Raw genomic sequence first — 15,065 nt, 5'->3', positions numbered from 1 at the left:
CAGGTGCTCCCCTGTAAAGGTCTTGCTGAGAAAGAAGAGGGTCTTGGGCGAAATGAAGCCAAGGGGCTTGAGTTTTGCACAGACCTAGAAACCTAATGCTCTGGGACATCTCTGGGGCATGGGTTCTGTTCTAACAAAATCTCTTGGCTGTGGGCAGATGTCATAGCAGGTGTCTCACAGGTATACAGTGGATACAGGGCCCACCAAAGGGGTTAAGGCACAGCAGGTTTTCCAGACTGCCTGCACACTGGGAAATGTGCTACCTGGGAAGGTCTAACTCATGAAGAAGGCATTAGCTCTTGCTGATGTTTGTGAATGTGTGAACACACCTCAGTGAGACCACAGGCTCTGAAGGATGAATCTAAGTTCCCAAATTTGGGCAATCTCCTGACAAAGGGTGGAACGTGACAACAGAATCTCAGAAGACCTCGCGCTTCCAAGATGGCGCCATGCAAATGGAGTTGGCTTTGAATTTGGAAGACTCCTGATCCCATATAAAAAGAGGGCTTATTTTAATGGACCCTGATCCAATATATAAGGAGGGCTTATTTTAATGGAATAGGTATAGTAGAGAAATTGCAAAGGGATTGGCTTGGGAAGACATGTCCCAAGTAGAAGAGGGACAGGTCCTGTCAAACACCTGCCAATCCTGAGGGTTATTCGAGCCTTTTTCTAAGAAGGCAGTAATATGTATGTAACTAAATCGATCAGGAGAAAAGAAGACAGGCTGGTCAATCAACCTGAGTATTGATTTCGTCTCTTGGGTGTTGAACTTCTAGGAAATCATTTTCCATTTGCTTTTCAGGATCGTCAAGTACAGTGAGCAGTTTCTGTCCAATGATGCCATCATGTCAGGCTGCCTCCCCAGCAATCCTTGGATAACAGATGACACCCAGTTCTGGGACTTAAATGCCAAATTGTATGTATCGGATATATTGGTGTTTTTTTAAAAAAATGGCTTTTTGAGTTATAATTCACATGTCGTTCAACTCACCCAGTTCAAGTGTGCAATTTCGTGGTTTCTACTATATTCCTGGGGTTGTGCAACCATTACCACAGTTAATTTTAAAAACGTTTCACCTAAATAAGAACCCCTCCCCCACCCCAAGCCCCTCCAGTCCTAGGCAAACCCAAAACTACTTCCTGTCTCTGTGCCTTTGCCGACCTTGGACATTTTGTATAAATAGATTCATATACTGTGTGGCCTTTGCAATTAGCTTTTTTCCACCAAGCATAATGCTCTCAGGGCTCATCTGTGTGGGGCACTGGTTTAGTACTCCATCCTTATTTATGGCTGAGTGATAGTCACTGTAAGGAGATAGACTTTTTTTTTTTTAATCCATTCATCAGTTGATGGACATGCGGGTTGTGTCTTTTAGCTGTCATGAATAATGCTGCTGTGAACATTCGTGTCTAGCTTTCTATGTGGACATATGTGTCCATTTCTCTTGGGTGTGTACCTGATAGTAGAAATTCTGGGTTAGATGGTAACTTTATAATAACAATATATTACTTCTGAAAAGAAGAAAGAAATGTTTATGGCTTTCCTTTTCTTTTCTTTTTTTTTTTTTTTAGATTATTTATTTATTTATTTGACAGAGAGAGACACACAGCGAGAGAGGGAACACAAGCAGGGGGAGTGGGAGAGGGAGAAGCAGGCTTCTCGATGAGCAGGGAGCCTGATGCGGGGCTCCATCCCAAGACCCTGGGATCATGACCTGAGCTGAAGGCAGACGCTTCACCAACTGACCCACCCAGGCACCCCTTTGGCTTTGCATTTTCTATCTCTAACTAGAGAAAAAATAAGTGCCTGGAGGGCAGGGCTCCACGCCTGCCTTGTTGACTGTACCACTCACTCCTTTGCTCCGTTTGTGAATTCTAAACCGTTATGGCTCCCGAGAAAGGCAGAAATGCAGAAGGGTAGAGCGTAAGCCAGTGAAGGAAGAAGAGAAGCACACTCACATCTGAGGGAAAGATGGAGGAGCAGGGGAGGAAGGAAGGGGCCAGTAGGAGCAGAGAAGGCAGGTGGGGTGATGGGAAAGATCGAGAGCATCAGGTGCGTACCACAGTTCAGGTCACCACTAAGGTCATTGCCATGAAGGCATGAGGAACATGCAGGTCGCGAAGATCCAGCCAAGTCAAGAGGCCTACGTTCCCCATAGCTTGGGGAACCCTTCCACCCATACCTCTTGGCTTGCTCTGGGCCGCCGGTGGGTTAAGGAGGGCTCTCATTTAGAGTTTGGGGTCACCTCTCTACTAGCGTCCCCTACGGAGCCAAAGACTTGAGAACCACCTTCTAGAGAGGCTTCCCTCCCGCCCTGGGGGGCTCTAGTTTTGAGGGTGGTTTTCTGGAGCCTACGCCAGCCTCCCAGCGTGTCAGGGCAGAGGAGTGACCCAAATCTTCTTGTGCAGAATTCAGCTCTCGGTGGAGGAGAAGGCAGAGCCGCCTGGCTGGGAAAAGTGTTGTCCCAGGAGGGCTTGAGACGGAGACGTGGAGAGCTGCCCAGTTTTAAATGAAAGGGAGAATATGGTATTGAAGGGTGAGGCAGAGATTTGCTGGGGAGAAGAACGGGGGTGATGTTCTGTGTAGGAGCCATCTGTCAGGGGTGCTATGGGCTGAAGCCAAGTGCCCCCCTGAAAACAGGAAGCCTTGTTCTGGATGCCTGAGACCTTAAAGCTGTGTTAAAACCACCTGGGAGCCTTAAAAGCAAAAACCAAACAAATATCAATGTCCAGCCCTCACCCCCAGAGCCTCTTAACTGGCCCCGGGCTGCCTTCTGGTCCACAGCAGTGGTTTTCCAAAGTTCCCATTGACCTCAATGAACAGCTGGGATCCCTAACACCGGCTGGCTGCAGCGGCGCCCGGGGTGGTCCCTGGACCAGTAGCGGCAGCATGGCGGGGAGCTTGCTAGAAATGCAAATCCCTGGGCCCCACCGACCCTGGTGAACCTGAAACTCCAGGGATAGCGCCCGGCAGTCTGTGCTTTTATGATAAATCTCCCAGGCGATTCTGACTCGTGCTGAAGCTTGCACACCACGGTTTGTCTTTGTTTGGTTGTTGGGTCTGCTTCTCGGGTGGACCTTGGTCTTCTCAGTGGGAACAGGGGGAGGACAGCGGGCAGCTCACAATGTTCTCACCTGGGGATGTGCGTGTAGAGCGCGGGGCCTTCCAGGAGGCAGCCCTCTGTGAATGGTGGCTCTTAACGTTAGGACAGCGTAGTTACTGTTTTCACGCTGCCGTCGGAGAAAGCACGAGCCTGCTTGGCTGATTTGGAGGTCGTGAATGGCAGCCGGTCACGGTTCTAGCGGCTACCTCGGTGGGACGGGTGGTGTCGAAGACTTGGAAACCTTTGTTTCCAAGGCGCTGTGTTAGGCTCTGGAGGGTTTCCTAAGGAATAGGAGAAAAGCCCAAGGCTTCCTCATTTTCTGGAATGTTAGACCTCAGCCAGCTGTGCTCCAGTGTCCTCACTGGGAGCAGCGAGACCTTCCCAAACATGGAAGTGCTATGGGACTTGCATCTAGGCGGGGGCTCTGGGGGAGGGTGCACTGGTGACAGAAGGGTCTGGTTACTTGGATTGTGGTTTGTGTGGGGGCTGAGGGGGGAGGGTCGGGCTGAGCCCTGGGCCGTGGGACTCGTGAGCTTGGTGGGGGCCCTGCCTCACTCCGAGCGCCTGGTGCACTTACAAACCATCATCTTTGCAGGGTGGAAATCCCAACCAAGATGCGAGTGGAAAGATGGGCTTTCAACTTCAGTGAGCTGATCCGAGACCCCAAGGGCCGGCAGAGCTTCCAGTACTTTCTCAAGAAAGAATTCAGTGGTGGGTCTTTTGATTTTTTAATACCGTTTTTTTTTTTTTTTTTACTTTTAGGAACACGCCTGTCACGCCTGGCGTAGGGTTTTGAGGATTTCTCAGTCATTGTCTTCCCAGCTCTGCTGCTGTGCGCCCTTCTTGGACGTGTCCTTTCCATCCGGTCCAAGGGGCCCCCCTAGCCGAGGGGCAGGGGATGGACTCTGCTGACGAAATCCACGCAGCGCACCTCCCAAATGCAAGGGCTCCGTCCCCTCTTGCTGTTCCCACCTCCTTACGCTGATTCTGGGGTCACCGGTCCAAGAGTCCCCGCGTCCCCTACCGCTAAGTGCGGCTCGTGGGGGGGACCCTGGCCCGAAGGGAAGCAGAAAAGCGAGCTTTCCCTTTTTGTCTGGCGGCCTGGTTTCCTTCAGCCTCCTGCTTCTCTGCCCAGGCTGTGCGTTCCATTCACCTGGGGGAATCTTAAAAACACACCTGCCGGATCCCTTCTCCAGATGCTCCTTTTACATTGGTTTGGGCTGGGATGCCCGCAGGTGTGAGAAGTCCCTAGGTGATTCTCGCACGTGGCTGTGATTGAGAACCGCGGTCTCAGCCCCCGCTCTGCTGCCCATGCACAGGGGCCGGTCTCGGGGGTGACGGGACGGGCGGGGCCCCGTTTTATACTCCGTCTGGGGGTGTCTCAGCATGGTAAGGAGGCACCCGTAGCCTCTTAAATACACTACCTGAGAACCACCTGGGAACGTCAGGACCCTTTGCTGGAAGGTGTGTTTTTATGAGGTTCGTACACTTGCTTACTGACTCCCCAGCCTGCTGGGTATCTTCCTATTTAACCTCCGTTCTCAGCTGCTTGCTCCCAAGACCCATTTGTCTGTAGGGGCTGTGCCTGGAACTAATCCCAGGAGACGTGCCATTAGCCCGTTTGACTGCCTGATGCAGTGCATTGCATCATAATACGGATTCCTGACAATCCTTCTCTCTAATCGAGCCTAATTGCCACGATAGGATAAAACCCAGAATAGATGATGGGAAAGCAAGCGCTTTTAGTTGGGGCCCCCGCCCCCCCCCCCCCCCCCGCCCAAAGCAACTCCAGAGGAAGGCGATAGGGTGCCATCTAGCGGCAAAACGACAAAGTGCACCTGGGCTTGTTCCCGCCCCCCACGATCAACCCTGTACTTGGTTAACAGTGAGAATCCTTTGAAAAGAAATCCCTGTGTTATTAAAATACTATTTCTGGCGATCTCTGCGAGAGGTTCCCGAGGCCTCAGGGGTAAGCAGGGAGGATGAATCATGAGTTTTCTCATTTAAATGACATTAAAAAAAAACTGAGATCGACTTCTCATACCATAAACACATGTACCATGTAATTCATATGCCGTAATCCTTTCAAAGGCTACGGTTCTGGGGTTTTTCGTATGTTCACAAAGCTGCACAACCGTCCTCACTATATAATTGCAGAACATTTTTACCGCCTCACAAAGAAACCCCTTACCCATTCAAAGTCATTCCCTCTTCCACACTCTTCCTCTGCCTGCCCCTCCCCCTGCTTCCCCCTCCCCCACCTGGGTGACCATTAATAATGTATTGTCTGTCTTCATGGATATGCCCGTTCTGGACATTTCGTATACATGGAATCATGCGTTGTGTGGCTTTTTGCCTTCTTTCACACAACATAGTGTTTCCAGGGTTCATCCCTCTTAAGAATATTTCCTTCCTTTTTATGACCAAATAATATCCCGAGGTACGGGTAGACGACGTTTCGTTGATCCATTCATCCTTCGGTGGCCCTCTGGGTTTAGACGTTTTGGCTATCGTGACTAACGCTGCTTTGCACATTCACGCACACCTTTTCGGGTGCTTGTTTACTTTTTTATGGCAATAATAATTCATCACATAAAATGTATCATTTTAACCGTTTTCAAACGCGTGGTTCGGTCGCGGTCGGTGCACTGACGTTGTTGTGTTCCGATCACTGCTGTCCATCTCCAGAACGTTTTCTCTTCGCTGAAGGAAACTCTGTCCCCGTGAAGCACTAACTCCCCCATTCCCTCTCCTCCCTCCCCCACCAGCTCCCAGCGACCTCCAATCTCCTTTCTGTCTCCATGAATTTCTCTATATTTGATACCTTATAGAAGGGCGATCATATCATATATCACCTATCTTTTTGTCCTTTTGGATCGGCTTATTTCACTTAGCGTAATGCCTTCAAGGTTCATCTATATTGTAGCCTGCTTTGGAATTTTATTCCTGTTTAAGGCTAAGTCGTATGGCCCTGTATGTCTATGCTGCGTTCATCCATTCATCGGCTGATGGACATTTTTGCTTCCACCCTTGGCTGATGTGAATAGCTGCTCATTTCATTTTAACCTTAAGCAACGGTTTGTCTTTTGCCTGGATAAGAGACTGATTGGGTGTCATTTAAAAGCATCGCTGCCTTGTCTCCTCATGCCCTTGACCAAAGTCCTAAGAACACCCTGAAGCTCATGTTGAAGAGGAAGGACCTCTGTACAGTTGTGGGACAGACATCCACTAGTTGAGAATTGTGCTGCTTTTTCCATTCCGACGCACCTGGGAGCTTTCTGGCAAATGCTGTGAAAAGTGTTGGGCGGGGGGAGCCCCACAGCATGGCACGATTTACATGCAGACACATGCATGTGCACGTGCAACACACACACGTACACAGTACATAATTGTACACACACACACACGCTCACACGCAGTGAGATGTACCCCAATCTCCTGGAACGATCGTACCCCAGTGCTCACACCTCACACCTGCTGTGGGTGCCTGGAGAGCTTTATGTTGAAAGGAAGGGAGGGCTCAGGAGGAGACTGGCTTGCCTCCTGGGCCCTGAGGAGCTGAGTCTCTGTGGCTCAGGTGACCCTCTGGGAAGTCCTTCCCTGAGGTCCTCTCTCTGAGGACCTCTGGCTGGTCTCTGCCCTGCAGGGGGCTGCCAGGTGGGGTGGTCTGCGCCCACAAAGTGGGCAGCCGTCCCATGCAGTCGCTGAACGTGGGCACAGTGAATAGTGCCCTTTATGAAGAAAGCCTCTCGGGACTTGTTCACGAGCCGGTCCCAGGCTTACTTGTCCAAGCAGGCTTTGCTCCAGCCAAACTCCAGGGCAGGGAAGGCTGGGGCGGTCCAAGGGGGCTGCTGTGAGCTCCGACCCATGCGTCGCCCGGGAAAGGCCAGTGGGCACGGTCGCCGCGTACGGCTGCGCACATGGTGCACTGCAGTCTGGTTCACTGCAGAGACCACACGTGGGGCGGTTGCAGGTTAACAATGTTCTCATGGGCCCTGGAAGCAAGACCTGGCTCCTTCTCTTGGACGCTGTCCTGTCCAGCCTCACAGCCTGCTCTGGCCTGTTTTGCAGACGGGAGAGGCTCCCTGGGCCGCGGGGACTGACTTGGCCTCCGCTGACCCAGCTCTCTTCTTCCCTCTCTCCTCTCCCGCCGTGTTTCCCGCCTGCCTTTCGTCTGCGTGACCCCTCCTCCCCACGTAGGGGAGAATCTGGGATTCTGGGAAGCCTGTGAAGATCTGAAGTACGGAGATCAGTCCAAGGTCAAGGAGAAAGCAGAGGAGATTTACAAGTGAGGACCCATCGGACGGTTGGGAGAGCCTCCCGTGGGCCACCCCTGCTGTGCTGGAGGTTGAGAGGGAGTGTGGGGGGGACCAATCCACCTGCCATGCTGTCCGTAGATACCTCCCCACTAAGGCTTGGGGCTCCTCGGAAGAAAGTCTGGGAGGCGCGTGAGGTCACTGCCCTCTCCAAGGGGGCTGTGCTCGGGAGTTCAAGGCAGCTGCCCCGAGTTACCGTGTGATGCTTTGTTTTTGATTCACCCCCCTTCCATGTCCCGAGAGGGGTGCGCATGCGTGCATGTTTGAGAGCGAGGAGAGGGACAACAGGTGGCGTAGGACACCCCCCACCCCTGTCCCCAGCCATCTAGGGAAGTAAAGACCATAACGGGAGGGAGCCTCCCCAAGTCTCTGCGCCCAGTGCACCGGCTTGGGCTACAAATTTGGGGTCCTCTCTTATGTTGCGTGGAATGGCTGTAGACCCCACAGCTCTGTGTAGCGGTGAGTCTGTTCTGCTCCAGGCCTGCTTCTCCCCAGAATTGCCCTCCATGTTACCCAGGAACCTGAGGCTTCAGTTCAGAAGGCCCCGCCTGCTGCTTATGGCCCCGGTGGGGAGGATGAAGTCGGGGGGAGACCCCCACACTGCCGGGTGCCCGGCTGTTGAGATGCGTGCCCTGTGCCCTCCCTCCTCCCGAGCTGAGCCGGGTGGGCCTTATCTTGCTGTGGGGGCCTCCCTGCCAGCCCTTCACTCTGCACCCGTCTGAGTGGACACCGGCCTGGGGCCCCGAGGGCCCAGCACCTTCGGTTCACACCCACACCCGTAACCGTGGTTCTCAAAGCCCGAGCGCTGAGCTGGGCCAGGCAGGGGCCCTTGGCAGCCCCGGACCGTGACATTGAGCTCCGGGCAGCAGGCCAGAGGGCCCTTCGCCTCCGAGCACTTGCCCCTTTGGACCTCTGGTGTCTGTCTGTCCTTCCAACCGACTCAGAAGGGACCACTGTCCCTTCCGGGAAGGCGCCGATAACACCGAAGGGAGGAGCTGAGGTTTTGCATCTCATGCTTGGAGGCTCTTGGCCTTTCTTAGGAATGTCCCCACCTCCGCCCCCAGGGAGAAGTGGGGGTGCCGGTGGGACTGTCCTTCCAGGAAGGTCCTGTGACAGCCACGCTCACAACAGCGGTTCCTGACGGCCTCGCCCACCACGACACACACACACACACACACACACACACACACACACTCACGGCTCCTAACTCTAGAATTCTGCTAGAAAAACCCTTGCGGTCTCCTCCTTTCTGTCAGCTTCTCCCCAGGCTTGCCCATGACGTCACCGTCATCTGAATTCCAAAATTTTAATGTGCAGCTTCGGAGGATGGGGAAAGCACTCCCGGATTTCTAACCCTGAACAAGTCAGAATGGGAAACGTTGGAGAGCCGTGCAGCTGAGTTTGGGTTCTCATTGGGGCCATCGGCAAGGGCACCTTGGCCACCCAGCCTCTGGGTGCTGGGACTGTGCGCTGCCTCCTAACTTAGCCTGTGAGGTTCAGCTCTAAAGACCTCTGGAGCGCCTGGCTGGCTCAGCGGAGCACACCACTCTTGGTCTGGGGTCAACAAGTTCCAGCCCCATGTTGGGCGCAGAGATTACTTAAAAAAAAAATTCTGAATACATTTAGGTTGAACCAAGGGAGAGCAGAGGGCCTGGAACACCTGCTTGGAACGGCCTGGTTCCCCGTGGGCCCCAAATCCTCGTCAATAAAGCAAAAGGTGTTAAGTTGGAAATTGGGTTCTTTATTCTAATGGCTGGTGTTGGGCTGCTTTCATTGCCGGTGACCCACTTCCTTCAGGGGACCTGAGTCACGGCCCTCCCGCCCAGGCAGCCGTGAACTTTTCATTCGCCAACTTGGTCGAGCTTCCAATTCACATATTCCTCCCTGCTCCAGGCTCTTCTTGGCCCCAGGGGCGAGACGGTGGATAAACATAGATGGCAAAACCATGGACATCACCGTCAAGGGGCTGAGACATCCTCACCGCTATGTGTTAGATGCGGCGCAGACTCACATCTACATGCTCATGAAGAAGGTAGGTGGGCTCTGCGCGGACGGTCATGGGGGGCCACGTGGCCCCTCCCTTCTCGGGCACCTGGGAGAGTCTTTGGAGACGGGAACAGGGGGAGATACCGTGTGGCTTCTGCTTGGCTGGTGTTGGGGTGCAGGATGGTCAATAACCTTGTTCCCCCCGTTCATTGGTCCGGAACCTCACTGGGCTTCCAGTCTTGGCATCTGGGGGATGGCGGGGTACCACAGGCAGATGCTGTGTGTGTCCTTATGGGCTGTCACTCTGCGACAGTGGTCTGGGCACCCATGCATGGGTGGTGAGGATGTGGCTGGAATAGGTCTTATTTACCGAGGACTTGGGAGCAGCAGTCACGGGGCAAAGCATGGGGCTTTGTATCGGGGACCACCCACGAGGCAGGACTTGCTTCTCCAGAGTCTAGTTTGTCCAGGGTCTCCTTGGAGGTGCAGTCGGGAGTCAAACTGTGTCCGCCTGCCTCCCAAGGCTGACCTTAGTCTCTACCAGGGGATGGTGGCCGTTCTGGCGGCTCCGGCCCGAAGCACGTATCATGGGTTGGGGTTGGGGGACCGTTTAGTATGGGAAAGAGATAAATTCACTGTGAGGATGATAAAACCCAGTGGGAATTCAGGTAGCCTTTCTGAGTTATTAATAAAAGTCAACATGGTGGGAAGTTTTAGGAAACTGTTAAAAAAAAGGCGGGGGGAAGTTTGAGACAAACTAGAATTAGAATTAGAATTTGGGGTTCAGCATTGGCCTAAGAGAGGTTGTTCAGTTGGGTTCTTTTTTTTTTAATTTTATTTTTAAAAATATTTTTATTTATTTGACAGACAGAGATCACAAGTAGGCAGAGAGTCAGGCAGAGAGAGGAGGGGAAGCAGGCTCCCTGCTGAGCAGAGAGCCCGATGTGGGGCTCAATCCCAGAACCCTGGGATCATGACCTGAGCCAAAAACAGAGGCTTTAACCCACTGAGCCATCCAGGTGCCCCTCCAGCTGGGTTATTAATTGGTGTCATAATAAGACTTTGTTCAGGGGCCCCTGGGTGGCTCAGTAGGTTGGGCAGCCAACTCTTGATTTTGGCTCAGGTCATGACCTCAGGGTTGTGGGATCGAGCCCCGCTCTGTGCTCAGGGGGAGTCTGTTTGAGATTCTCTCTCTCCTTCTCCTTCTGGCTCTCCCCGCCGATTTCCTTCTCTCTTTCTCTAACTCCCTGTCAAATAAATAAATACATCTTAAAACAATGAAGACTTTCTACAGTTGCTTTAACTTCACAGTACTATAGTTATTCCTCGTATAATAGAGGATCTCTAGAAATTTTCATTATGTGATGACTGTTGAATGGCAAATTTTTTATTAGCATCCCTTAATTATATTTTATTTAGTCTTTGATGTATATTTTGTTATAAAGAAACACTTTTACTTTGCTTCTAAGATACGTAATAGTTTAGAATTTTCACCAAGCCACATCGCCTTCTCCACTTGATTTCCATCAGTGGGGTTTCTCCGTTTGCCTTGTGAGGAGATTCACAAGAAGGTACCCTTACTAATGGTCTTCCTTTGGGTTATTTTCACATACATTTTGATTCTTAAAGATGTGGTTTTATACAGCCTCTCACAGAGACACGCAGGGAAGCCGGAAACTGAGCAGAACGAAATGGGAGTCGTGGGTGACTCGAGATCGGTGTATATGCTTCGCGGACAGTGTGTCGTTAGAGGTTGTGTCTTATGCCAATAAACTCAGTGTGACCCAATGATCCATAATGCCCACTCCCAGACTGTCGTGGTTCTTGTAATGTTTAGCCACCACTCAGTCTTTAGAATGGGACCCTTTTGATAAACTTAAAAAACTCTCAGTGCTGCGGATGTTGCTCCCTATTGGTTAGAATGAGAGTTTTGAGTTGACTTGGAGGTGACAAGCATTCATGAAGCCACTTCTTAGAGCCTGCCCAGTGTCCAAGGAAAGAGCCACACAAGAGAAACCTGACTCTTGGTGTTTTTTTTGTTTTTTTTTTAAATTCTCTTGCTTTCATACCCCAATTCAGGGCAGAAAAGGATGTTTGTCGGCTTTGAGGTGGGTTCCAAGCTCATGGAAGCTCATTTTTTTGGGGGGGGGGAGGTACTGGAGGGGAGTGGTGGGGTACAGATGTCCTGTCATCTCATGTTGGCCTCATGGAAGACCCTTCCCCACCAAGGCTGATTTTCATGTGAGGGATTAGAGACCACAGAGCAGCCGAAGTACAAAAGCATCCACAGAAGGCTTGTGAAGACTCCGATGGTTCCATCCCAGGAATTCCTGATTTCGGAGGACTGGGTGGGCCTGAAGACGTGTGCTTCTGGCAATTTGCCAGTGAACCTGACGCTGCCGGTCTGGGGACCGCACTGGAGAACCACTGATTTAGACCCACCTCCGAATGCCTTTCACACAAAGACGCAGATTCCCTGAACTTTGCCATCTTGGTGCCCAGGGAGAACTTGAAAACAGCAAACTTGGTCTGTTGATTTGACATGTCTCCTCTCTTAATCACCGTTTCTCTCTTTTCCCCCCTAGGATTCTTACGCCCGCTATTTAAAATCTCCAATCTATAAGGAAATGCTGGCCAAAGCTATTGAACCACAGGGAACCACCAAGAGAAGGCAAGTGGAGACAGCAGCAATTTGCCGGTTGCCTGCTGTTTTGTTGACAGGGAAGGGAGGGTCTTCTTTTCAGCCAAATGGCCATGATGGAAATAATTTGAGGGACCGGGAAGGATTTCTTAGGGGTAGGATGGCCTTGTTGGCTTCAAGGTAGCCTTGCAAGATTTCCATAGTAATTCCCGCCAGTAAAGTTGTGTGTCCCTGACGTGGGTTGGAAAAAGTGAAGATTATTGCACTGATCATTACCCTACCGCAAAGGGAAGCATCTCGTTGGTTTGTTGATTGCTATAGTTCTCCACCTTGGAACTGATTTGTGGGAAGTAACTTAGCCACATCCTTGTGTTCTTGGCAAGTCCCAAGACCTTAGCATAGCAGACTCCACCTGCAAGGAAAAAATGGCCAGGCTCCTGCAGGAGATGAGCATTGACATTGCAAGCATTCGTGTTGACCCCAGCGACCGCCTTTTGGCAAGCCCCACCCCCACCCCCAACTGGTTCGTGCTCACCTTCCTCATTGGAGATGTGGATCATCTCATCGGACCGAACCTGTGGGCAAAGGAGAAATGTTCTGAGGGCCAGATGGAACTCTTTTCTGGGGGGAAAAAGAAAACTCTGTGGGGACTGAGGATTCCAAAGAGGAACCAGATGACAGCTTGAACAAAGACATGGGACTTTGGGGGAGGTTTTCCCGGCACCAGCGCGTGGCCTATCCCCCCCGCCCCGCCCCCCCGTAGTTAGTAAACGTTCCCCTGTTTGCCGGCTCAGCCCACGCTGGGCTCTTTTCCAGTGTCGCCGGTCAATTCAAAAGAGGGATGGTTGGACCGGAGCCTTTATTAAAGGAGCTTTAAAAAAAAAAAAAAAAACCAAAAAAACCCAACTTGGTTTCATTCTTGAGGATAATGGCCCTGTTATAAAAAGGAGAGAAAGGAGGTCTCTGTGGTGCCATTCTTCTAGTTTTACCAGGGAAGAGGGGGGCGTTTAGCATCCCTGGGGGCTTGAAAAGGTCTCCTTTAAGCCACAAGAAGCGGGGGAGGTAATCGCTCTAGAAGTTCTGCCAGAAAGTAGAGGGAAAAGAAGGAGGGGCTCCTTTTCCTCTCTCCAGATATTTTACCAGTTGGGGCAGACCCGAGGAATCAGCTGGCTCTTTTCTGGAGCGCCCCGGGTGCCTGGGGTGCTGGGGATGGCGGGAGGCCCCAGCCGCACCTCGTGGCTTGGGGGTGGGGAACTGTGGTCTGAGGATGTCCCTGTGAGTGAGAAGACACGGGCGGATGTTCTCGTACCAAGGGGAGCTCAGCCCGTAAATGTGGGGATTGTGGTCGGTGCCTTTCTCTCAAGGCTCGAGGGTGTCAAGCAATATATGAGCCTTAATTTCTCTAGAAGAAGTTAAATTGAGCTCTAGGCTCTCCCTTGGCAGGGCTGGTAGGAGACCCAGGTTCCGTCCTGATTTACTAGTAGGGGAGTCCTTGCGTTCTTCCCTAGGGTAGATCCAAGAATTCTCTGGGCTTTTGTGATCCGGAGCTTTGGGGACGTCCTAGGTTTTAAATCCACCGTTGCTGCTGAAAGGCCTGCTTTGGGGGCATGTGGGTGGCTCAGCTGCTCCCCATTTCCTGCCTCACTTAGATACCTCAAGCTTTGTCCTGTGCCCAAGGCCGTGGTGGACAGGGTTGGGTCCCAAGAACCCATGGGTGACTTCAGTCAAGGTTCTGACTGACTCACCCCATGTTTGCACCCAGCACCACCAGCCCCCCCCCCCCCAGCCTCTCCCCTTTCTCTGTGGGTCCCGCCTCATCCTCTAGGACAGTCCAGCACTCTTTGGCTTTTGAAAACAAATGCTCCAGCTCCCCCCTGAGGCCAGAACCCTCGGGCTTCCAACGTCAAACTCCCCTTGCCCCCTTCGTTTAGGAAGAGCCCACAGGAGGTTAAGCTGGCGCATTGATTTCCAAACATTCTAGAAGGTATGTGATCGCCACCGTAGGCAGTCCTCCTTGGGCCCAGCCAGAAACCCAATGGCAGCTGGTACTCACCGGCTCCTCCTCCCAAGGGGGAGAAAGAGCTAAGGTTGAACACGCCCCTGAGGTCCCCCCCACCTTGGGGCTCACTGGGGACATGGGGGAACAAGCCCAGATTCTGGTCCTGCGGCTCCGTCTCCCACTAGGGGCGGCCGTGTCCCTGCTGGGCCAGCTGGGTGGCTTTCCCCCAACCGCAGCCCCGTCCTGCCTTCCAGCTCCGGCCTCCCTTTCATGCGGCGCCACCTGCGCTCCAGCCCGAGCCCCGTGATCCTGAGGCAGCTGGAAGAAGAAGCCAAGGCTCGAGAAGCGGCCAACACGGTGGACATCACCCAGGTCATGAGCAAACTGGACCGCAGGAGCCAACTCAAAAAAGAGCCGCCTCCGAAATAAACCCGCGGCTGCTGGGGGCGGGGGTGGGAGGCAAGCAAAGAGGGCCGGGGTCGGCCGCAGTCTAGAGGATGCCATTCCGCGCTAGTGGGGCACCGGGATGGCCAGGGTCACCCCAGAGTCCCCTGAACTCCTTCCCGGGGAGCCCTTCCCTGCACCGCGGCGACTAGAGCTCATCCTTCCGCTCCAGCTCACCAAGGGACAGGGTCGGCAGGGGTGCCGGGAGGTCGCCTGACTCAGTTGCTGTGTGACTGCCTGTCTCCCTGGGGAGGCTTCCTGTAGCAGGAGCATAGAGAAAACAGGCTGCTCCGTGTCCCACATTTGCTTTGGAGAATGAACCAGAAGGCCCCCCTCCTCCCTCCAGGCATCTTTCTGTCAGGTACATCCATTTCAAACAGCTTCATGAAGCTCCTTACCCCACTTCCCCCGTCGAGGCTCCGCTTCTGAAGCAGGCTGAGATCCCTCCAAGGCGCTTGCCGCAGGGTCCCCTAGAGAGGCACGTCCCCTGGACATGTTGCATCTTCGCAGAGAGGCTCTGCTGAGACAGGGCTGGCGAGCTTGCGCTCGGAAACAGTTACGGAGGATCCTTC

The 15,065-nt window shown here is 52.8% G+C and overlaps 1 protein-coding gene across 2 annotated transcripts in view; it reads left to right on the top strand.

The window, feature by feature from the left end:
- Positions 1 to 15,065, top strand: part of RGS9 (regulator of G protein signaling 9) — a 64,850-nt gene that overhangs the window by 38,737 nt on the left and 11,048 nt on the right. For both annotated transcript variants that reach the window (XM_004749103.3, XM_004749102.3), the window contains exons 12-17: positions 806 to 919; positions 3,703 to 3,818; positions 7,308 to 7,395; positions 9,317 to 9,455; positions 11,995 to 12,080; positions 14,304 to 14,421. In XM_004749103.3, coding sequence (XP_004749160.1) covers positions 806 to 919; positions 3,703 to 3,818; positions 7,308 to 7,395; positions 9,317 to 9,455; positions 11,995 to 12,080; positions 14,304 to 14,421 — 661 coding nt within the window. The remainder of the gene's footprint in view (positions 1 to 805; positions 920 to 3,702; positions 3,819 to 7,307; positions 7,396 to 9,316; positions 9,456 to 11,994; positions 12,081 to 14,303; positions 14,422 to 15,065) is intronic.

Source organism: Mustela putorius, unplaced genomic scaffold (genome assembly GCF_011764305.1).
Source record: "Mustela putorius furo isolate JIRA1106 unplaced genomic scaffold, ASM1176430v1.1 tig00000487_pilon_pilon_pilon, whole genome shotgun sequence".
NCBI classification, from domain to species: domain Eukaryota; kingdom Metazoa; phylum Chordata; class Mammalia; order Carnivora; family Mustelidae; genus Mustela; species Mustela putorius.
Note: the sequence above shows the minus strand (reverse complement) of the source record. Positions and strands in the feature narration are given on the sequence as shown.